This window comes from Halichoerus grypus, chromosome 3, assembly GCF_964656455.1.
Source record: "Halichoerus grypus chromosome 3, mHalGry1.hap1.1, whole genome shotgun sequence".
In the NCBI taxonomy this organism is placed as follows: Eukaryota; Metazoa; Chordata; class Mammalia; order Carnivora; family Phocidae; genus Halichoerus; species Halichoerus grypus.
The window spans coordinates 3,264,563-3,281,851 of record NC_135714.1 but is presented as its reverse complement, the minus strand read 5'-3'; the positions used below and the strand labels follow the sequence as shown (position 1 = coordinate 3,281,851).

Below are 17,289 nucleotides of genomic sequence, written 5' to 3'. Positions count from 1 at the left end.
GTTGGGGTGCACTGTGCAGAATTGGGCACTTGCGATAGAGGTGTGTTCTGTGGGGTCGGTGCAATGAGCAGAGTTGGGGTGCTCTGTGCAGTCGAGGCCCTGGATTGGGGTGTGCTGTGTGGACTTGGGGTACGTTCTGTGGGGTCAGTGTGTGATGTGCAGAGTCAGAGTGCTGGGCACAGTTGGGGAAGCCCTTGGAAACCGCCCCGGCCTCGGGCCAAGAGCACAGCTGCGGATACAAACAGGATACAGGGTCCGGGCCCCAGCGGGGGACAATGGCCAGGAGAGGAAATGTGTCCAGGCCCTTTTATGGATGTGGAGCCCATCTGGGGCCTCTTTCAGTACAATTTCCAGAAAAACAAAGCCACGCATCTCATGTTCTGCACATCGTGGGTTCTGGAACACGGGCTGAAGAGTTCGGGGTCCCAGCTCACAGACACAAGACGGAGGCCGAGAGGAGCAGGGGCCTGCAGTAGGTTGGAGAGGGTGGGCTCAGTGCCCGTGCCTGGCTTCCGCCTGCGGACACCCCCCCCCCCCACCGCCCCGAGCTGTGGCACAGCCAGCCCCGGGCTGCAGGGTGGGCGGCAGGGCCGGGGAGGGCGCTGGTGGAGGTGCTGACCTTCGGACGCGTCCCTCTTTCTCCGTTTGCCTGGTAGATGCGTCCCCTGCTGTCGTGGGCCTCGGCCACGGGAGAGGCCCAGACACTCAGCATTTGTAAAATGAACAAACATTCAGGTGTAGCTGTGGTAACGGGCTGCACGTGGCCTGCTAGAGACTTCTGCATCTAGTTTAATGCTCGTGAGGACCCAGAGCAAAACCACGGAAGAGCATCTGAGCCCCCCCGGGGCTTCTCTGAGAAACCAAAACACCCAGGTCGCGTGGCCAGCACGGCAGAGCTGACCTGCAAGGTGTGCTGTCCTTGGACGCAGGTGCCCACCTCCCACCCCGGGGGGCAGCCTGAGCTCTGCTCTCCGGTGAGCAGGCCGGAGGAGGCTGTGGGCCCATCTGTGGGCGTCCACAGGTCCCCGGTGCCAGTGCAAAGGGGGGGCTGGGGCGCTTGTGTCTGGATGGGGGAGGCAGGCTCGCCCAGGAGAGTGGCCACGGCAGGGGAGCACCCAGCCTACAGAGAAGGTGCAAGGAATCCAACTTCTGAGGTTCAGCGGGTCCTTGCGAGGGGTAGGGCATCACCATTTCCAGGGCTGTGAAGACAGGCACAGGGAGCTGGGCAAGGTTGGAGGCAGAACTGGGGCGGACAGAGGAGGGTGGAGAGATGGAGGGGCAAGTGTCTGCGAGGAAGGGGTGCTGAGGACTCGCACCCGGGAGGAGCTTCAGGACAGGGCACCTGGACCTCGTTTAGGGGCCCCCCTTGCCCCAGAGGTGGGCAGGAGGACAGGGCCTCGAAGGTCTGCAGGTCGCTGAGGCTGAGGGGAGCCACGGCGGGGAGCCACGGCGGGCAGGCAGGTGGGCACCCGCGTTCACTAACTGCCCTGTCCTCAGCCTGCTTCCCACTCCCCCGGGTGTCTAAGAGTATGGGGCGGGATGGTAGCCCCACAGGTGTATCTAGGGGAACCTCCAGACACGATCTTGTTTGGGAAAAGGGTCTCTGTAGGTATAATTAAGGTAAGGGTCTCGAGATGAGGTAGGCCCCAAATACAATACGAAAGGGAAGAGCCACACAGGGTGGCCAGGTGGTGACGGGTGACAGGAGCTGTGTGGCCAGGAGCCCGGGAGCTGGAAGAGATGGGAAGGACCCCCTGGAGGCTCCAGAGGGAGCGTGGCCCTGCCCACACCTTGATTTAGACTTCTGGCCTCCAGACGGGGAGGGAATAGGCCTCGGTCACTCTAAGGCACCCAGTCCACGGAGCTTTGTCCCCAAAGCCCCAGGACATTGGCACAGTGACCATCACAGCTGTCCTTCCAGAGAGACAGCTACTCCTACCCCACGGAGGGGACAGCCAGGCTTGGAGCGGCCACACCTCCCAGTGGGAAGCCAGAGCTGCTGTGGAAGCTGCCTCCCCTCTTGCTCTGCGGCCCCCCGGTCCCCTGGGACCCACCGAGTAGCTTCCAGTTGTCCCCGTTAATCGGCCTGCAGTCATGGGGACGGTGAAAACGTCCTCCCTGACCCGTGGCTCCGTCTGTGCGGTCTCCGTGCAGTGGGACCTGGCCGGGCCGGGCGTGGTGGGGGCCCGAGTGTCAGGCCTGGCTCTGCTGGTGACCTGCTGGGCCCCCCCACCTTCCGAGGTTGGAGGCAGCTCAGCCTGGAGCAGCAGTTCGGCCCGACGTCGCCGCCGGGTGACTCATGTCCGGAGAGGTGTTGGGTGGTCACGGCTGGGGGTACTGGCATCTAGCGGGCCGAGGCCAGGGGTGCGGCTGGAATCCCGAGCGTGCACAGCAGCCCTCCCCCGTGACAAAGAGCCGTCGCCCACGTGTCCGTGGTGGTGCCCTTAGTGCCCTGGCCTGGGGGCCTCAGTGTCTGTCAGACCCAGTTCTGGGCTCTTCTAGTCCTCACTGGCCTCGGGCATGTCCCACGACCTCTCTGACCTCAGTTTCACTGTCTGCAAAACAGTCCCATGACCGCCGAATTAGAGATTTTTCGTGGTGGTAATCCAGGCCTGCCCCACACAGGACGGAGGAGAGGGTCGCTGTCCTCCTGATCCCTGGGGCTGGGCCCCTGCCTCGGGGGGCGTGAGAGCACACGGAGGGCGGGGCTGCAACCCCAGCTCATTTCCTGCTTGTCCCTGCTCCCGGGGAGCCGAGTCCCAGGTGGGTCCCAGAGCCTGTGGAAGTCAGCGGTGGGGGGACCCGTGGCCCGAGCCCCATCTGTCCCTGGTGGGCCGGTGGGCGGGGGCAGCACTCGGCAAAGGGAAGGGGTGCACACATGTCTGTACGTGTGTGCGCACGCGTGCGTGTTGTGTGTGTGAGTGCATGTATGTGTGTATCTGTGTGCAAGATGTGTGTGTATCCTGTGTGTGCAAGTGTGATGTGGGCATCGTGTGTGATGTATCATGCGAGTGTGTGCGCGTACATGTATGTGTCACGTATGAATGTGCGTGTGCACATGTGTGCACGTGTGTGTCGTGTGAGTGTTGTGTGTGGCGTGTGTGTGTGCGTGCACCAAGCGGAAGAGGAGCAGAGCGGAGCAGAGGGTGGTGGGGCCGTGGGGCCGGCAGCTGGGGCACTTCCCCAATCCGGGGGGACTGGGCGGGAGCCTGGGTGTCTCCATCTTGGGCGGGCGCGTCCGGGCCTGGAGCCGGTCCAGGGAGGAGCTAATGACCAGCGTGAGGCGCACTGGGCCTGCCTCTCGCCACCGGGCCGGCCTGCGGCGCAGGGAGGAAGTGTGGCAGGAAGCAGGGGGTGGTGGCGGCCGCCGTGCAGTCAGCCGGACCGTGGGCGGCTGCCGCCTGTCCTGGCCAGCTGAGACGGCCCGCAGGGCCAGCCAGCGAGGAGCCGGGAGCGGCCACCTGGGGCCTGTCGTCCTGCTGCCCCCCACGCCGCCCCCCCATCCTCTGGGCTGGGAGTTGCCTCTGAGGAGCGGGACGCAGGTATGGGGTGCGGGGGGCGGGGGGAGCGCTGGGGCGGGCGGGACAAGGACTGGCCCAGCGGGCATGGTCCACGGAGCCGGGGCCTGCCGCCCACGGTGGGGTCTAAGACTAGTCTGTCAACTTTGACTTTCTTGAAGACTCCTCTGGCATCTTGGGATAGTGGGGAGCAGAGCTGAAGTCGGGGGAGTCCGGAGGGCTGTGGGGGCCCGTGAGGACACCACAGCAGCCGATGAAGCCCCTTGCTTCTGTGATCTTGGTTGACCCCCCTTCCCGTGGGCACTCAGCGAGCGCATGCCAGGGTCTGGATGGGGCGCGGAGCTGAGTCCGAGTCCGGGTGTCAGGGTCTCGAGTGGGCCCCCACACTGGGGGGGGAAGCCACATCGGACAGACACCACAAGGGACACCACAGGACAGCCCAGGGTGGCTCTGCAGCTCTGACCTGGCCACTCTGAGGTCACCATCTCTGGGCCTCTTTCCTATCCACTGGCTGGGGATGAGCGCCGTGACTAGGGGCACCAACCACACAGTTGTAGGGCAGGACGCGGACCCAGGACGTGTATTGCCAGGTCCGGCGCTGGGTCCGTGCTCCCAGCACACCACTGAGACCCTCTCCCGGCTTCCAGTGACCCCTCCGGGAGCCCCAGCTCCCCCCAGCTCTGTCTGTGGCAAAGCAACGTTGGTGGCAGTTAGTGGAGCTGGTGGTGCTGGGAGCCGTGGCCAGACTCCTGGTGGGAGGCGGGGTGCGTGCCGTTACGGGCAGGGGCTCCAGTGCTGGGCTCGGCCCCTGTGGGTTCGAATCCCATCTGTGCCCCCCGGCCGGGCCGAGTCCCCGCAGCAGCTCGCCCAGCCTGTGAAATGGGCACAGCGGCGCCCCCTCCCCCCGTCATCAGGAAGATTAGACGGGCGTGCTTGGTTAGCGCCTCAGGGTGGTGGCTGTTGGGTGGGGTGGTCAACAGCGCTGTTGGTGACAATGACACATCCTGTATGGGGCGCTGTGCACTGACTCACAGAGTGCCGTGATGGAGGTGAGGGGGACCCCGCCTCCCGGCAGAGAAGGAGAAGGTAGGGGGTTACAGATGGACAGGGTCCCGGGGCTCACAACGACGGGAACTGGCTGCAAGGGAGGCTCCTTCCCGCCTCTTCCAGCTCCCGGGGCTCCAGGCGCTCCCGGGCTCCTGGCCGCATCCCTTCCTCTGGCCTCTGTGGTCTCGTGGCCCCCGCCCCATGTCTGTCTGTGTCCCTCCTCTTACAAGACACCGTCACTGGATTAGGGCCCCCCATGCAGTGTGACCTCATCCTAAGGAGTCAGATCTGCAAAGACCCCATTTCCAAATAAGGCCACCTTCTGCGCTGCCAGGATCTGGGGGGACACCATTCACCCCTGTCCAGGGGTGACCAGGCAACTCCCCAGAGGTGCTTCTTGGTGAAGGGGACAAGGTCTCCATGGGCCCACAAGGTATTGGTTCTGTACGAGCCCCGTGAGTGCTCCGACCAAACCCCCCCAAACCTGTCCGGGGTTGGGAAGGTACCGCCTCTCCCTCTGTGGAACCCACATTTATTAAGCGCCAACTGTGATCGTGGAGCACCATCGGTTTGCTCCGTTGACCTCCTCGTGGGGCAGGGGTGTTTGCTCTCACCCTCCAGGAGGGCAGAGTGAGGCGTGGAGAGCTCTCCCAGCCCCCTGGGAGCTGCGTCTACAGCAGGACCCGGGGCCTGTGAGGCCAAGTGGGGCAGTTACAGGAACCCGCGGGGGGCGGGGAACTCTCCTGCACAGATTGGGCCCACTTCCTCATCTCCGCCTGGGACTAGGAAGCCCCGCGCTGAGATCGTCCCTGGCGGCCCCGCCTGCTCGGGCACATCCGTCACTGGGCAGGTGGGAGGGTCTTTGAGCCCAGGAAGCCTTCCCTTTCCTCAGGAAGCTGTCCCTGAGGCTGTGGGGAGCAGGCCGCGGGGGGCCCTGGACGCAGACAGGGATGGGCCAGTCCCGACCCGGGGGCGGAGGCCGGCAGGACGACAGGCTGCCACCAGACCCGGCAGGGTCCTGCGAGATGCCCAGCTGCAGGGGCCCCTGCTGGGGAGGACGTGCCGGGCGGGGAGGGAGGCTAACACCCCTGCGTGTCAGAGGGGAAGAGGAGAGAGATGGCAGGCTGGCCTGGCAGCCCTTGTGCATCCGGGTCCTGACACCCAGCTGCGGCTACCAGTGGTGCGGGAGCTGCGAGGGCAGGGATCCCAGGGGTGAAGCCAGAAGGGAAAGCACCATAGGCTTGGGCTCGGTGGGGGGCCGGCCAGGGCGGCCCCACACGGAGCTGTGTCCGGAAAAATGGCGGGGGTCTTCATGCTTTACGAGGATGGAGACAGCACGGGGCCCGGGGAGCAGGGAGTGCGGGGCCCCCGGGCCTGAATGACATGAGAGCCATTCGACAAGGCTGCGTGGAGAAGGTTCTGGGCATCTTCAGTTTAGCCGTGGCTTCTTCCCTGGAACAGGGAGCAGCGCCCGCCTGCCCCCTCCCTGCCCTCCCTGGGCCAAGCAGCTCTGCCAGAGAGGAGAGGGGCTGCCTGGCCGAGCGGGGGTCCCCTGCGTGCTCCTTGCCTCCTTGCCCCCACCGCCCAGGCTGTGCCCCTGCCCCTCCGAGGTGTTCAGGATGGGACTCAGGTCCCAGTTGGGAGTGGGGGGGTAGGGACTCCCGGAGGCATCGCTTCTGCAAGTCTTGCGGGCCTTGGGCTGCTGAGGGCCTGTGGGTCCCTCTGGAGGGGCAGACAGCCCGTTTCACCCCTGTTTCTCTGCAGTGAGGGGCTGTTTGGCCCCAAGGCCACGGGAGGGGCACCAGAGGAATTCCTGTCAGAAACACGGGGTGCTCTGCTTCTGCGACTCCCAGGTCCACTCCTACCTCTCTCTCTTTTCTTTTTCATTTGGATTGTGGGAGCAGTCCTGGCTTCTAATGGGCTGAAAAGCCGGCCTTGCCAGTCCCCAGCAGTGATGACTCTGGACATTTAAGGGTCCGAGGGGCAGCGGGCCGGGCAAAGCCCCTGTGGGCCAAGGCTCCCCGGAGTCCCTGTCCAGGGAACCCAGGAGGTGAGCTGGCTGCCTGGGACGCCTGCTGGGGTCCGGTGCACAAAGGCTTTGGGGACAGGAGGACACAGGGTGTCCGGCTGTCTCGGGTTCTGCCTCCCCCGCCCCACGCCCCGTGCTGTTGGCAGTGTGCATGGCCACCTGTCAGCCGCTCTGCAGGTGGTTCCCACCACCCCCAGGGGCCTTGCTGACTGCCCAGCCCCCTTCCCCGTCCTCCTGTGCTGCCCGTCACAGAACCCGCCCCCAGACTAGCAGGGGCGCATGCAGGTTCTGGGGACCTGGGTCCATGTCCAGTCCCCTGGGGTTCTGGAGGGAGATGGGACCAGGGGCTGGTGGGGCCGTCCAGGCTCTGAGCTCCACATGGCTGCCCCTGAACTCTGTCCGCCGCGGGGGCCCTGCTCCCCAACATCCGCCAGGAAAGGGGGTGGGCCAGGAGGAAGCCTGACTTGCTTCTCGGTTGGCATTGTTGGCCCCGGAGAGCGGGTGAAGGGGGTGCCTGCCTGTCCCTGCGTGCTCCGTGCAGAGGGAATTCCCACCGCCTGTCCTGGGTTTGGTTTGAAATCTCAGAGCTCAGCATCAGGGCTCAGGGAGGCCCGAAATGAGGGGGTTCCCTTGTTTGTGCGACCTAGCGGTGCTCTTGGCAACCTTCCGGGTGAGTGAGCAGGGCCATTCCTTGTCTCCTCTGTCCCTGAGGCTGCTCCCGTCCCTGTGGCCGCAGCGGGGGGTCTGGCCCCGCCTTCCCCAGCCCTGGCCCCCCTCTCGGCCCACCCATCACCCCACGTTCCCATCTGAAAGGGGACTCTGTGTTCTTCTTTGTCCCGATTGGTGACAAAGCCCCAACCCCAGGAGCACGGTCCGTCCATTTGTAACGGCCTCTCGTCTCTGACCCCAGGAAGTCGTGAGGCATAATGACCGCTCTTAGGGGGAGGCCCGAGGGCACCCCGGGGTGGGCAGCCATCGCCTGTTCTGCCTCGTCTGCCTTGCCACTTCCTCCTTCCCTGCCGTCCGCCACCTTCCCTCCCTGGGCGGCCTGGACCCTGGCCCACTTCTTGACCTGTGGGGTGGGACGGCGTTCCGGGGGCCCTGCTGGAGCCCAGGCCTCTTCCGGTGGGAGCAACAGATCTCCTGGGAACCCAAGACGGGATCACAGTGGAACTGGTGCTTGTGGGAAACGGAACTAGATGGGTGTCTCTGGGGGGCTCTGTTGTGGCCCTAGCTGGACAGGACGTGCGGTGGGCTTGCTCACGTCCAAGGCGCCAGGGTGTCCCCCGAGGACTTCTGCTCTGTTCCCCATGTTTGTCCGGCGTTGGCAGGAACGTTCGAGCAGCCACAACGTGTCAGGCTCTGAGCAGCTTCCTGGGGGTCGTGAGCTGGAGCGGGGTGCCCCCCTGCCCGCACGGCTTCCAGCCCACTCCACCGGGCCCGCGCTGGCCCATGTCTCGGGAAGAGCCTGCGGCGGGGGCTCGTCGTAGTGGGAGAAGCAGCGACAGACTGACTCACAAGCAAAGCTCTGAAGGATGTGCAGAGGCCCGCCTGGCAAACGGGAGGCCGTCTCTCCTCCCACCCCAACCCCGCGGCAGCGTCCTCAGGGAGCCTGTGTTCCCGGGGAGGCCTCCCTGCTGACCCGCAGCCTGTCCTCTTCCCCCAGCGGCCCGCGGGTATGCGGAGCCCCCGGCGCTGAGGCCGCCGCCCGGGCATGGAGGGCCCCGCGGAGGAGCCGGCCCCGAAGGGGAGAGGGCCCGCGGCGGCACCCTCGGGAGGCGGCGGTGGCGGCGGCCACAAGGCCCAGAGAGTGGTCATGAGCCCATCGGTCGTCTGGGAGCGAGCAGGGCCCGAGGAGGCCGAGGCGCTTGTCGGAGGTGGTGAGTACAGCGCGTGCCGTCCACCCCACTGTCCGGCTGCCCACGGCTGTCCCCCGATGAATTTACCGCTCTGTTACAAACCCTCATGCGCCCACAGTCCTGCTATGTCCTCAGGACAGAAAGCCCTGGAATTGCTCAGAAGGGGGCATCCCTCGCTCCCCTGGGAGGGCACCAGTGGCCAGGCCGCTTCCTGGTGGGAGGAGGATGAGCCCAGAGCCGTGGGCACATGAGGCCGAGCCCGGAAGCAAGGCTGGGATTCCTGATCGTCACTGGCCAATGCTTGACTGGGGCCTCAGTTTCCCCACTTGGAAACCTGAGGGGTGGGCTGGGCGATCTCATGGACCTTGGGCCCTGGAGGCGAGGGAAGGAGGGGGAAGACCCTCCCTGAGCCCGGGACAGCCTGTGGCTCCGGCCTCCCCCCAGACTCCCCTGTCCTCACATGTGCACCCTCCTCCAGGCCACCTGCCTAGCTGCCCGTGGGGTCTGGGGCTTGGCACACAGGACAAGCTCAGTAGATGCTTGAATGATCAGTGAACGACGGATGCACTGGGAGGATGGAAACAAAGCCTCACGAGGTGCATAGTGCGAGCTAGAGGCATTTCGTACCTGTTGCCTCAGGCCTTCTGGGTGTGAGGGAGACAGGAAGGGCCAGGGTGGCCCCCGTGGGTGCCGACTCACGATGGGGTGTGGGCCTGCAGTCGGACGCCTGCCTGGCCAGCAGAGGCCTGAGCTGCCACCCAGTTCCAGAGCCTGTCCTCCGCTCCGGCCCCCGGGGGCGCCCCCTCAGCTGGCCCCCTGCACTCTGGAGTGCCTCGCTAATCCTGCCAGGCTGTGAGCCGCACCCGAGACACCTCCCAAGGCCGAGAGGGCCCGTGTCCCCCTCGGTGAGTGACGTGCAGAAGGACCAGGACGCAGCCCTGTCTGCCCCAGACCCAGGGTTCCTTCTGGGCCGCCCCCTTCCCTCTGTGGTCAGTAGGACAGTGGCCCCCAAGCAAGTCCACATCCTAGTCCCCAGACGTGTAGCAAAAGTGATTTTGTGGATGGGGTTAAGAATCCTAAAATGGGAAGATAAGCCCAGGGTCAGAATCGGAGACGTTGATGGTGCCTGGCTTCCGGCTTGGAAGATGGAGGAAGATCCACAGGCCGAGGGCACGGGTGGACGCCTCTGGGAGCTGGAGACAGACTCTTCCCGTGGAGCCTCCTGGGGGCAGCAACTCTGCTGACCCTTGGTTTTAGCCAGTGAGACCTTTCCAGACTCCAGCCCAGCAACACAAGACCCTGGTGGTGTTTTCAGACGCCTCTAAGCTTGGGGTAGTCTGTTGGAGCACAGGGAGAACCTCACACCCCCTCCATCCTCCTTGGGCTTTTGTGACCTGGGGGCAGGGAATTCGAGGGGTCAGTGGTTTGTGTGGGTGTGGACACACCTCTTTTGTTCCAGAAATATCAGGGGCTTTGTGCCCGCACGGCTGAGAGTTGCCTGTTCTGACCTTGATCCCACAACCCTGCTTTATTACAGATGCCAGTCCTCCCCCTGGGGGCTCCGGGCCGGCTGCTGGGGCCCCTCCTGGCCAGATGGGCACGTACCCCACAGGTAGATGTCCGTGGGTACCCCAATGTGCAGCAGGGTTCAGTCTGGGAAGGGCTGTGAATGTGGGGTCCCTGGGCGTGCCCCCTTCCCTCCAGCCTCGACTGTGCCCTGGACTGCGGGTTCAGGAATGCCTGGTCCCCAGACCTCCCTCCTGGGGATCGCTGAGGGGAGGCTGGTAAAGTGCAGATGGCCAGGTCCTACACCCAGACTCTGACTCGGCCCCGCTGGGGTGCAGGGCCCAGGACTCTGCCTTTCTGCTTGGGGCCTGAAGGCCGGAGTTGACTGCCCTGGAGGCTGGGCCACATGTGGGGGAAGTGAGACTCTTGGGGAGGGGTCACAGGTGGGATGTGGTAAAACCAGACCAACCAGCCCACTGTGTTGTGGGGCCGCAGAGGGACCGGCATCTGGGGAGGGGGCTCCGCAGATCAGCAGGATTTCTGCAGGGCGCAGATGAGGGGAGGCAGCCCTGGGTGGTGGAGGGGGACGGGGCGGTAAGAAGTCCCCGACCCCTGAGACCCCACTCCCGGCCCCCGTGGTGGCGGCACAGAAACCCCAGCGTTGTTGGTGGTTCACTTTGCCTTGACACCCGCCTGTCCTCCGACGTTCCTTCCAGGGGGCCGGCGCTGCCTGTGGTCATCACGATGACCAGGGGGTGTTGAGCAAGCAGCAGATTATTTTGGGTCTGAAAACGCCACCCGCCCTCTTACGGGAATAGGAGGTGTCACATCTCAGAACCAGTTGTGAAATGTTGGGCATGCTTCCTGCTGGGGGAGTGAGCCTGATTCCAGATCCCAGTGGTCTCCATACTGCCCTCCCCTGCCTTCCCCTACCCCACACTCCCCTCCCCCCTTCTCTTTCTCCCCTCCCACCCCTTCTCTCTCCCTTCCCCCCTCTCTCTCCTCCTGCTTCCTCCCCCCTTCTCCCATGCCCCCTCCACCCCTTCAGAGCAGCTCATGCTTTGGGGCTCTCAGCACAGTTGGGAGGCCTCTTCAGGGGGCAGGGGTGAGGGCAGGCGGGGGCATTTGAGCAGAGATGTGAATTTTAGGCAGCCTGTCAGGCCAGGATTTGGTCTGGGAGAGACTGCTCCAGGTGGAGGATGTAGTGAGTGCAAAGGCCCTGGGGCAGGATGTGTGGGGGTGCTTTGATCTCCTAGGGCAGCAGAGAGGCCCCAGGCTAGAGGGGAGGGAGAGAAGAGGTGATGGGCGAGCAGAGCCAGAGGCTCGAGGCTGTGCTGGTGGGAAGGTGGAAAGGGCTTGTGTCTCAGTCTCCCTGAGAAGGAAAAGCCTGCAGCCGTCCTATCCAGTATTGGAGCCACACGGTTTTTGTTTCCGTTTAACTGAATTAAAATGAAAAATCTGGTTGCCACAGTTACACTGGCCGTATTTCCAGAACTCAAAGGGTCCACACGGCTGGAGGCGGCCTGGGAGGGTTGAGAGCGGGGGCGTGCAGCTCACTGTAAGGAGACCTCTGGCTCTCTGAGGACCGGAGGACTGCGTGGAGTTGGGGGGTGGGGCCTGGACAACCGCCCAGGGCAGACCTATGGGACCCGGGCCACGGGGAAAGGGGCCACGGAGGGTTCGGCTTGGTTTTGCAGTTCACCGGTGGACCCAGATGCTGTGTGGTGCAGGGAGGTGTCCTTGGTCTAAGCTGGGTGGGGGCTGGGAACCCTTTTGGAAATGGGAACGAGGGGGAGGGGGAGGGGTCAGTTTAGGCGAGAGGATGGTAAGTCCTGGGACACCTGTGGGTGATTTGCTGGAGCTTGAATGCCCCTGTCTGGAGCGGTGGGAGAGGTCGGGGCCGGAGGTCACAGTGACTGGTGACTTCGCTGAGTGCTGGCTCCCGCTGCCCCTCCCAGACCTGACCTTGCAGCTGCGGGCCGTGCGGAGGAAGACGGGGCTGCCGGACCCCAGCCTGCAGCAGACCGTGAGGAGCCGGCTCCGCCTGCTGGAAAATGACAGCCGGGAGGTGGCCCGTGCGCTGGGGGTGAGCCTGGCCTCTCCCGGGGGCCCGGGAGGCACAGGGGCTCCAAGCCTGAGAACGGACAGGGGACGGGGTAGACCTAGCAGGAGGGCCTTTGACGCCCAGGCCTCTGTCCCTGAGGGGCCAAGGCCACAGGTGGTGGCACCATGACTTGTCCCGGCTGTTCTCCTGGATGTCTGGGTCAGGGGGCCACCGATCACACCTGCAGTTCTAGCCACACGTGGCCCACGGTGCTCCCAGGTCCCCTCCCACTCTCTGTGCCCCCCACCCTGCTGATATTCTTAAAGTCCCTGTCATGGGGAGCAAGAAGGACTGGTGTGTGCTGATCTTACTCTGATGATGGAGCCAGGCCCCTGTTGGCCTCTGCACGGTGGCCGAGGAGTGGGCTGGGCAGGACGACCTCTCCATGACAGAGGTCCTGGGGCTTGGGGCTAGGCAGCCACCAGGTGACCTTGCAGCCAGCCCGCCTGACCTTGGCCTCTGTGAACCCAGCTCCCTCAGCCACCTGTCAGGGATGCTTACTTGTTACCCCACAGAGCCGAGGTGCGGATCCTGCAAACGGCACGGAAATACCAGCCCTGCCTGGTGTCGGGCAAGGGGCTGAACCCGGCCGTGCCATGTGCTGAGGGTCAGACCTTGGACAAGAAACGCGGCCTGTTTTCAGTCTGTCAAGCGGAGTGCAGAGCAGCACCCCCTTCCCCAGCGCACGCCCTGTGCCTTATAAGTGCTGGGGTGACGCTCCTGCCCGGTCACCACCTGGGGTGTTCATGGGATGGGAGTCAGAGGAGAGGGGGTGCCGGAGTGAGGACGCATCCCCCCGTCGGTGCTGCGGGAAGGGCTGGGAGGCAAGGCTGGGTTGCACAGGGCTGAGAGCCCAGCCTGCGGGGAGAACCTGCTGTCGCGGAGGGCAGGGGCTGGAGCACGGAGCCCGCAGGGGCTCTGGGAAGGAGCAGGCTTGGCAGAGATACTGGGGAGCCACGGCTGGCTTGAGAGCCCCAGCCTCGGGCCGTAGAGGAACCGGCTCTGTGCTTCCCCGCCTGCCTGGGTCACTTGAGCAAAACGCTTCTGTTGTGCGGCTCTGTCCTCCTGGCGGTCAGATGCCTGAAAGCCCCCCGCCCGGGACTGTTTCTTCCCCATAGGAGCTGTCGGCCAGGCTGCTGTCTATCCACAGTGACCAGGATCGGATCGTGGTGACCTTTAAGACTTTCGAGGAAATCTGGAAGTTCTCCACCTACCACGCTCTTGGTAAAGTGGGGGTCCCTCCCAGAGCTGGCTGTGGGGACCCCCCTTAGAGGACACTTGTCACACACTGCCGAGCACTTAATGTCATAAATCGGGCTTCAGCACGGCACCGCTCACAAGGGCCGGGGCAGCGGGCCGCGGGACTTAGTGCTCACCCGCTCTCGGGGAGAGATGGCGTGACAGGCGGGGCGCAGACACACAGGGTCTGTGCGGAGACCCGGGCCGCCTCCCGCGTCCCTGCCCGCGCTGCGCTGTGTGCGGAGCTTTGCGCGGCCAGACCCCGAGGGAGGCTGAGCTCAGACCCGCTGAGCACAGACCGGGTTATTTCCAGCCCGGACAGAGAGCTTGCTTTCTAAAGGACCCTCATCCGTTCAGAGGCGTCTGTGGGCCCGGCTGCGTCTCTGGGGAACCGTGCTCCGCCACCTCGGTCTCAGCCTGGGAGAGTGGAAAATAAGAGTGACAGCGTCTTGAGCATCTTGCGTGGGGCCTGTGCCAACTCCCGAGTGTACGCGCTCTCCCTGAATGCTCTGGTCCCGTCTCATGGATGAGGAGACTGAGGGTCATTCGAGTGACTTGTCCTCGTCTAAACTCGCCAGGGCACAGGGAAGTCCAGGGTGTTGCCCACGGTCATGGCCGGTCCACTCACAGCCCAGACGGTCAGACCTGGGGCCTGTCTGGGGTGTGGATGGTGCCGCGAGTCCCTGAAGCAGGACGGGGATCCCCCAGCACCGGGGCCCTGAAGGCTTCCCTGCCTCCCTTTGGAGCCCGCTGGTGAGCCAGCCTGTCTGGCCCCCAGGCTTCACTCATCACTGCCTGGAAAACCTACTCGTGGACCAGGCCTTCTGGCTGCTCTCACCCAGCAAGGACGAGGAGACAGCTGTCCAAGTCCATGTGGACCAGGAGGCCTTGAGGCTGACGCACGAGAGCCTCCTCGCCCAGGAAGGTGAGCACCGCGTGGTGACGGTGACACGGGCCGGCCCCACGCTGTGCTCGGGACGCCCGGGGGAGGAGGGCCTGGAGGCTCTGGCGTGCACGGGGAGACTTGACGGGGCCTCACGCAGGGGTACATGGGGGGACCCTGGCCGTGAAATGCCCGGGCCCTGTCACTTTGCTGTAAAGACCTGGTCAGGCCCCCCAAAAATAATAGTGAAAGTGTTTCTGCAAGCGGCACCCCCACCCCAAGGTCCTGACCCGATATTGCTTTGAGTGCCATGGTGGCCTCATCATGGGTGCAAGTCAGCAGCAAACGGAACCCAAAGCTGCCTGTCCTACCCTGGCCTCAGAGAAGAAGAGAGGGGTCCGGGCTCCCAGGGGTGGTCCCAGCAGACAGGACCCCTGGGATCACGGGTCAGGCCCCTCAGGGAAACTGAGGCCCTGAGGGTCTGAGGCTGGGTGAGGTCTGAGCAGAGCCTGGGGCCGGGGAGACCCTGCAGGGTTCCCTTCACACGTGTCACCTGGCAGGACAGGTGGGTCCCACCTGGCAGAGCGTCCAGCCACCCTGAAGGACACCGTCTGTCACTTTGAAGGTCCTGTCTTCGTCCTGTGTCCTGACCACCGTGTGCGAGTGAAGACCAGCCCCCGGGGTGCAGGGAGCGGCCCCCGGGCCCTCAGGCGAGCCTCGGCGGTTCCCCAGGGAGAGGCAGCCCCGGCAGTGGACTCTTCCGCTCCCAACCCCGGCACGTCCTCCGAGGAGGTGGCAGCGGCGGCCACTCCAGAAACTTTGATTCCATTTCATCAGTAGGTACCGAACTTTGTTTCTGTGCTTCCAGCCCGTCCCGTGCGTTGTCGGGCCTCACGGAGAACCCCCCAGGCCCCAGCCCATCCGCAGGGCAGAGGAGGTGGACAGGGGCCCCTAGCAGACCCTCGCGGGTCCCTCTTCCACTGCTTCTGGTGTGTGGCCGTGAGCTGCCACCTGCATGAGGACACTGACATTCCCCAGTAGGGCTGCCTGGGCAGGAGCGTGCAGCCCAGAACTCTTGCTTCGTGTTCTAGCTCGTTGTTATTTTTTTAAGTAGTCAGCTCCATGCCCAGCTTGGAGCCACACACGGGGCTTGAACTCACGACCCTGAGATCAAGCCCTGAGCCGAGATCAAGAGTCCGACGCTTAACCCTTCCGAGCCCCCCAGGCGCCCCTACTCTGGCTTGTTCTGGAAAGCTTTTGAGGGAGCTAGCTGCCAAATGTGTACCCATAGTAGGGAGGCACAAGGCAGATAAAGCCTGGGGAGGGCGAGGATGGGTCACATGTTAAGTTCCTGCTCACGTGCTGAATGTGGGGCGTTAACTGGGCTTGGAGCTTCCTGGCAGCCAAAGCAAAGAGAGAAACTCGATGACCTGATGTTCAGAAGCTGTGAACTAACAGGCAGTGGCTCAGCTTCTGTCCTGGGTGAATGGAGGGAGGTGTCCCAGAATGCCAGCCTGAGGCAGGGCAGGAGGCACCTGGGCTGGGCAGCACGGGGCTCTCTGCAGGCCATGCCGCACACCTGGGCCTAAAGGCCGCACACATCTGTGTGTGTGTGTGTGTGTGTGTGTGTGTAGTCGGGCAAGTGGTGGAATTCTCTTGGGTCCCTGGGGGCTGCTGACTTGCCCAGGTGACTCAGTTTGAACTTGCCACACACCTGAAATCCTCTCTCGTCCCACTCCAGATGGGCTCTTAGGGTCCCCTGGGACCCCATCGACGACTCCATGAATGGACCTGTGACATCGGACATCCCACTGATGGGTAAATGCTTCCACTGGCCTTCCTCCCCTGGGAAAGGGATGGGCAAAGTGGGGCAGGCACCAGCATTCTGGAAGCTTCTGTGCTCACCATGAATCCTCCCCAAGCCGGAGGAGGTAGCTAGAATCCTCTCCAGTTCAGTGTCACCTCACAGGCCATCCATCAGGCATGGCTTTCTCTCTGGCTTGCACATTCAACATGCCGGAGGGCCCTTGCACGGGTGGGCTAGGCTCCGGCTGAATTTGTACTAATGGAGGCTCTTGAGGCTTAGTTCTTAGGGCTTCTCTTGAAAAGACAGCGTGGGCCTTCGGCTTGGGCTCCTGGTCCAGTACTCCCTGCCCTGCTCCAAGCCGGCTGGTGCGGGGATGGCCTTGTGTACCTGCTCAGTGAACATAAGGCCCCATGGGAGAGGGACCTATGTTTACAGCTGCATCTGCCCCGGATGGGCCCTAGCCTGGCCTTGTGGGGGTGGGACAGAGGAGAAGTCCCTGGCCTTGGAGGTGGACAACCCTGGGCCTCAGTTTCTCCTCCTCAGTGTGGGGATCAAGCGCCCTCTCCAGGAACCACTAGAGGCCCAGCCCCTTGGGTGCAGTGGCCACGCCTCATTGCAACCCCCACCACTCATTCCCGGCAGAGGGCCCCTCTGAGTCTGCCCCCAGCGCTGACCGTGTGACCCCCCTCCTGCAGCCACGGGCCTGGCCACAGCAGTGGCAGACTACCAGGGCTCCGGGCCTGAAGAGATGACCTTCCGAGGCGGTGACATCATCGAGATCCTGGGCGCCCAGGTGCCCGGCCTGCCCTGGTGCCTGGGCCGGCACACGGCCTCGGGCCAGGTCGGGTTTGTGCGGACGAGTCTCGTCAGTGTGCAGGGCCAAGTGTCTGAGTGAGTGGCTGAGGCCCTGTCCCCTCCCGAGCCCGCACTTCCACCCCTGTGGGGATCCTGCCACCCTCGCCCTTGGCTGACGCCCAGGTGACAAACCTGGACGTGGTCCTGGACGGCGCTCCCTTCCCTGTCCCTCCCCCTGGCCACTGTCCAGGCCCGGTTCCCTTGTCCCCGGGGCTGGTTCAGCTTCCTGTCTGGACCCCCATGTCCTTCACCACGTGCAGCCGGGCAGGGGCTGTTCCCCAAACTCCAGCGTGGTCTGGGGGCTGCCTAGTGACAAAGCACCACCCGCCAGGGGCTGAGAACAGCAGAGGGCAATTCTGTCCCGGTTCTCAAGGCCACAAGTCCCAAATCAGGGGTCATGGAGCCACGCTTTCCCTGGAGGTGCCAGGGGAGGATCGTTCCT

General features: G+C 64.2%; 1 protein-coding gene across 5 annotated transcripts in view; it reads left to right on the top strand.

The window, feature by feature from the left end:
- Positions 1 to 3,338: 3,338 nt before the first annotated feature.
- The window catches only part of SH3TC1 (SH3 domain and tetratricopeptide repeats 1), a 31,918-nt gene continuing 17,967 nt past the window's right edge, over positions 3,339 to 17,289 (top strand). Inside the window, exons 1-9 of one of the 5 annotated variants that reach the window (XM_078068339.1) lie at positions 3,339 to 3,542; positions 8,261 to 8,474; positions 9,991 to 10,065; positions 11,918 to 12,045; positions 13,182 to 13,287; positions 14,081 to 14,227; positions 14,751 to 15,021; positions 15,927 to 16,003; positions 16,688 to 16,883. In XM_078068339.1, the coding sequence (XP_077924465.1) occupies positions 8,309 to 8,474; positions 9,991 to 10,065; positions 11,918 to 12,045; positions 13,182 to 13,287; positions 14,081 to 14,227; positions 14,751 to 15,021; positions 15,927 to 16,003; positions 16,688 to 16,883 (1,166 nt within the window). In that variant the 5' untranslated portion in view covers positions 3,339 to 3,542; positions 8,261 to 8,308. Of the gene's footprint in view, positions 3,543 to 8,260; positions 8,475 to 9,990; positions 10,066 to 11,917; positions 12,046 to 13,181; positions 13,288 to 14,080; positions 14,228 to 14,750; positions 15,022 to 15,926; positions 16,004 to 16,687; positions 16,884 to 17,289 lie in introns of those variants that run through there. The other 4 variants (XM_078068336.1, XM_036102445.2, XM_078068337.1 and 1 more) reach the window with 4 other exon arrangements.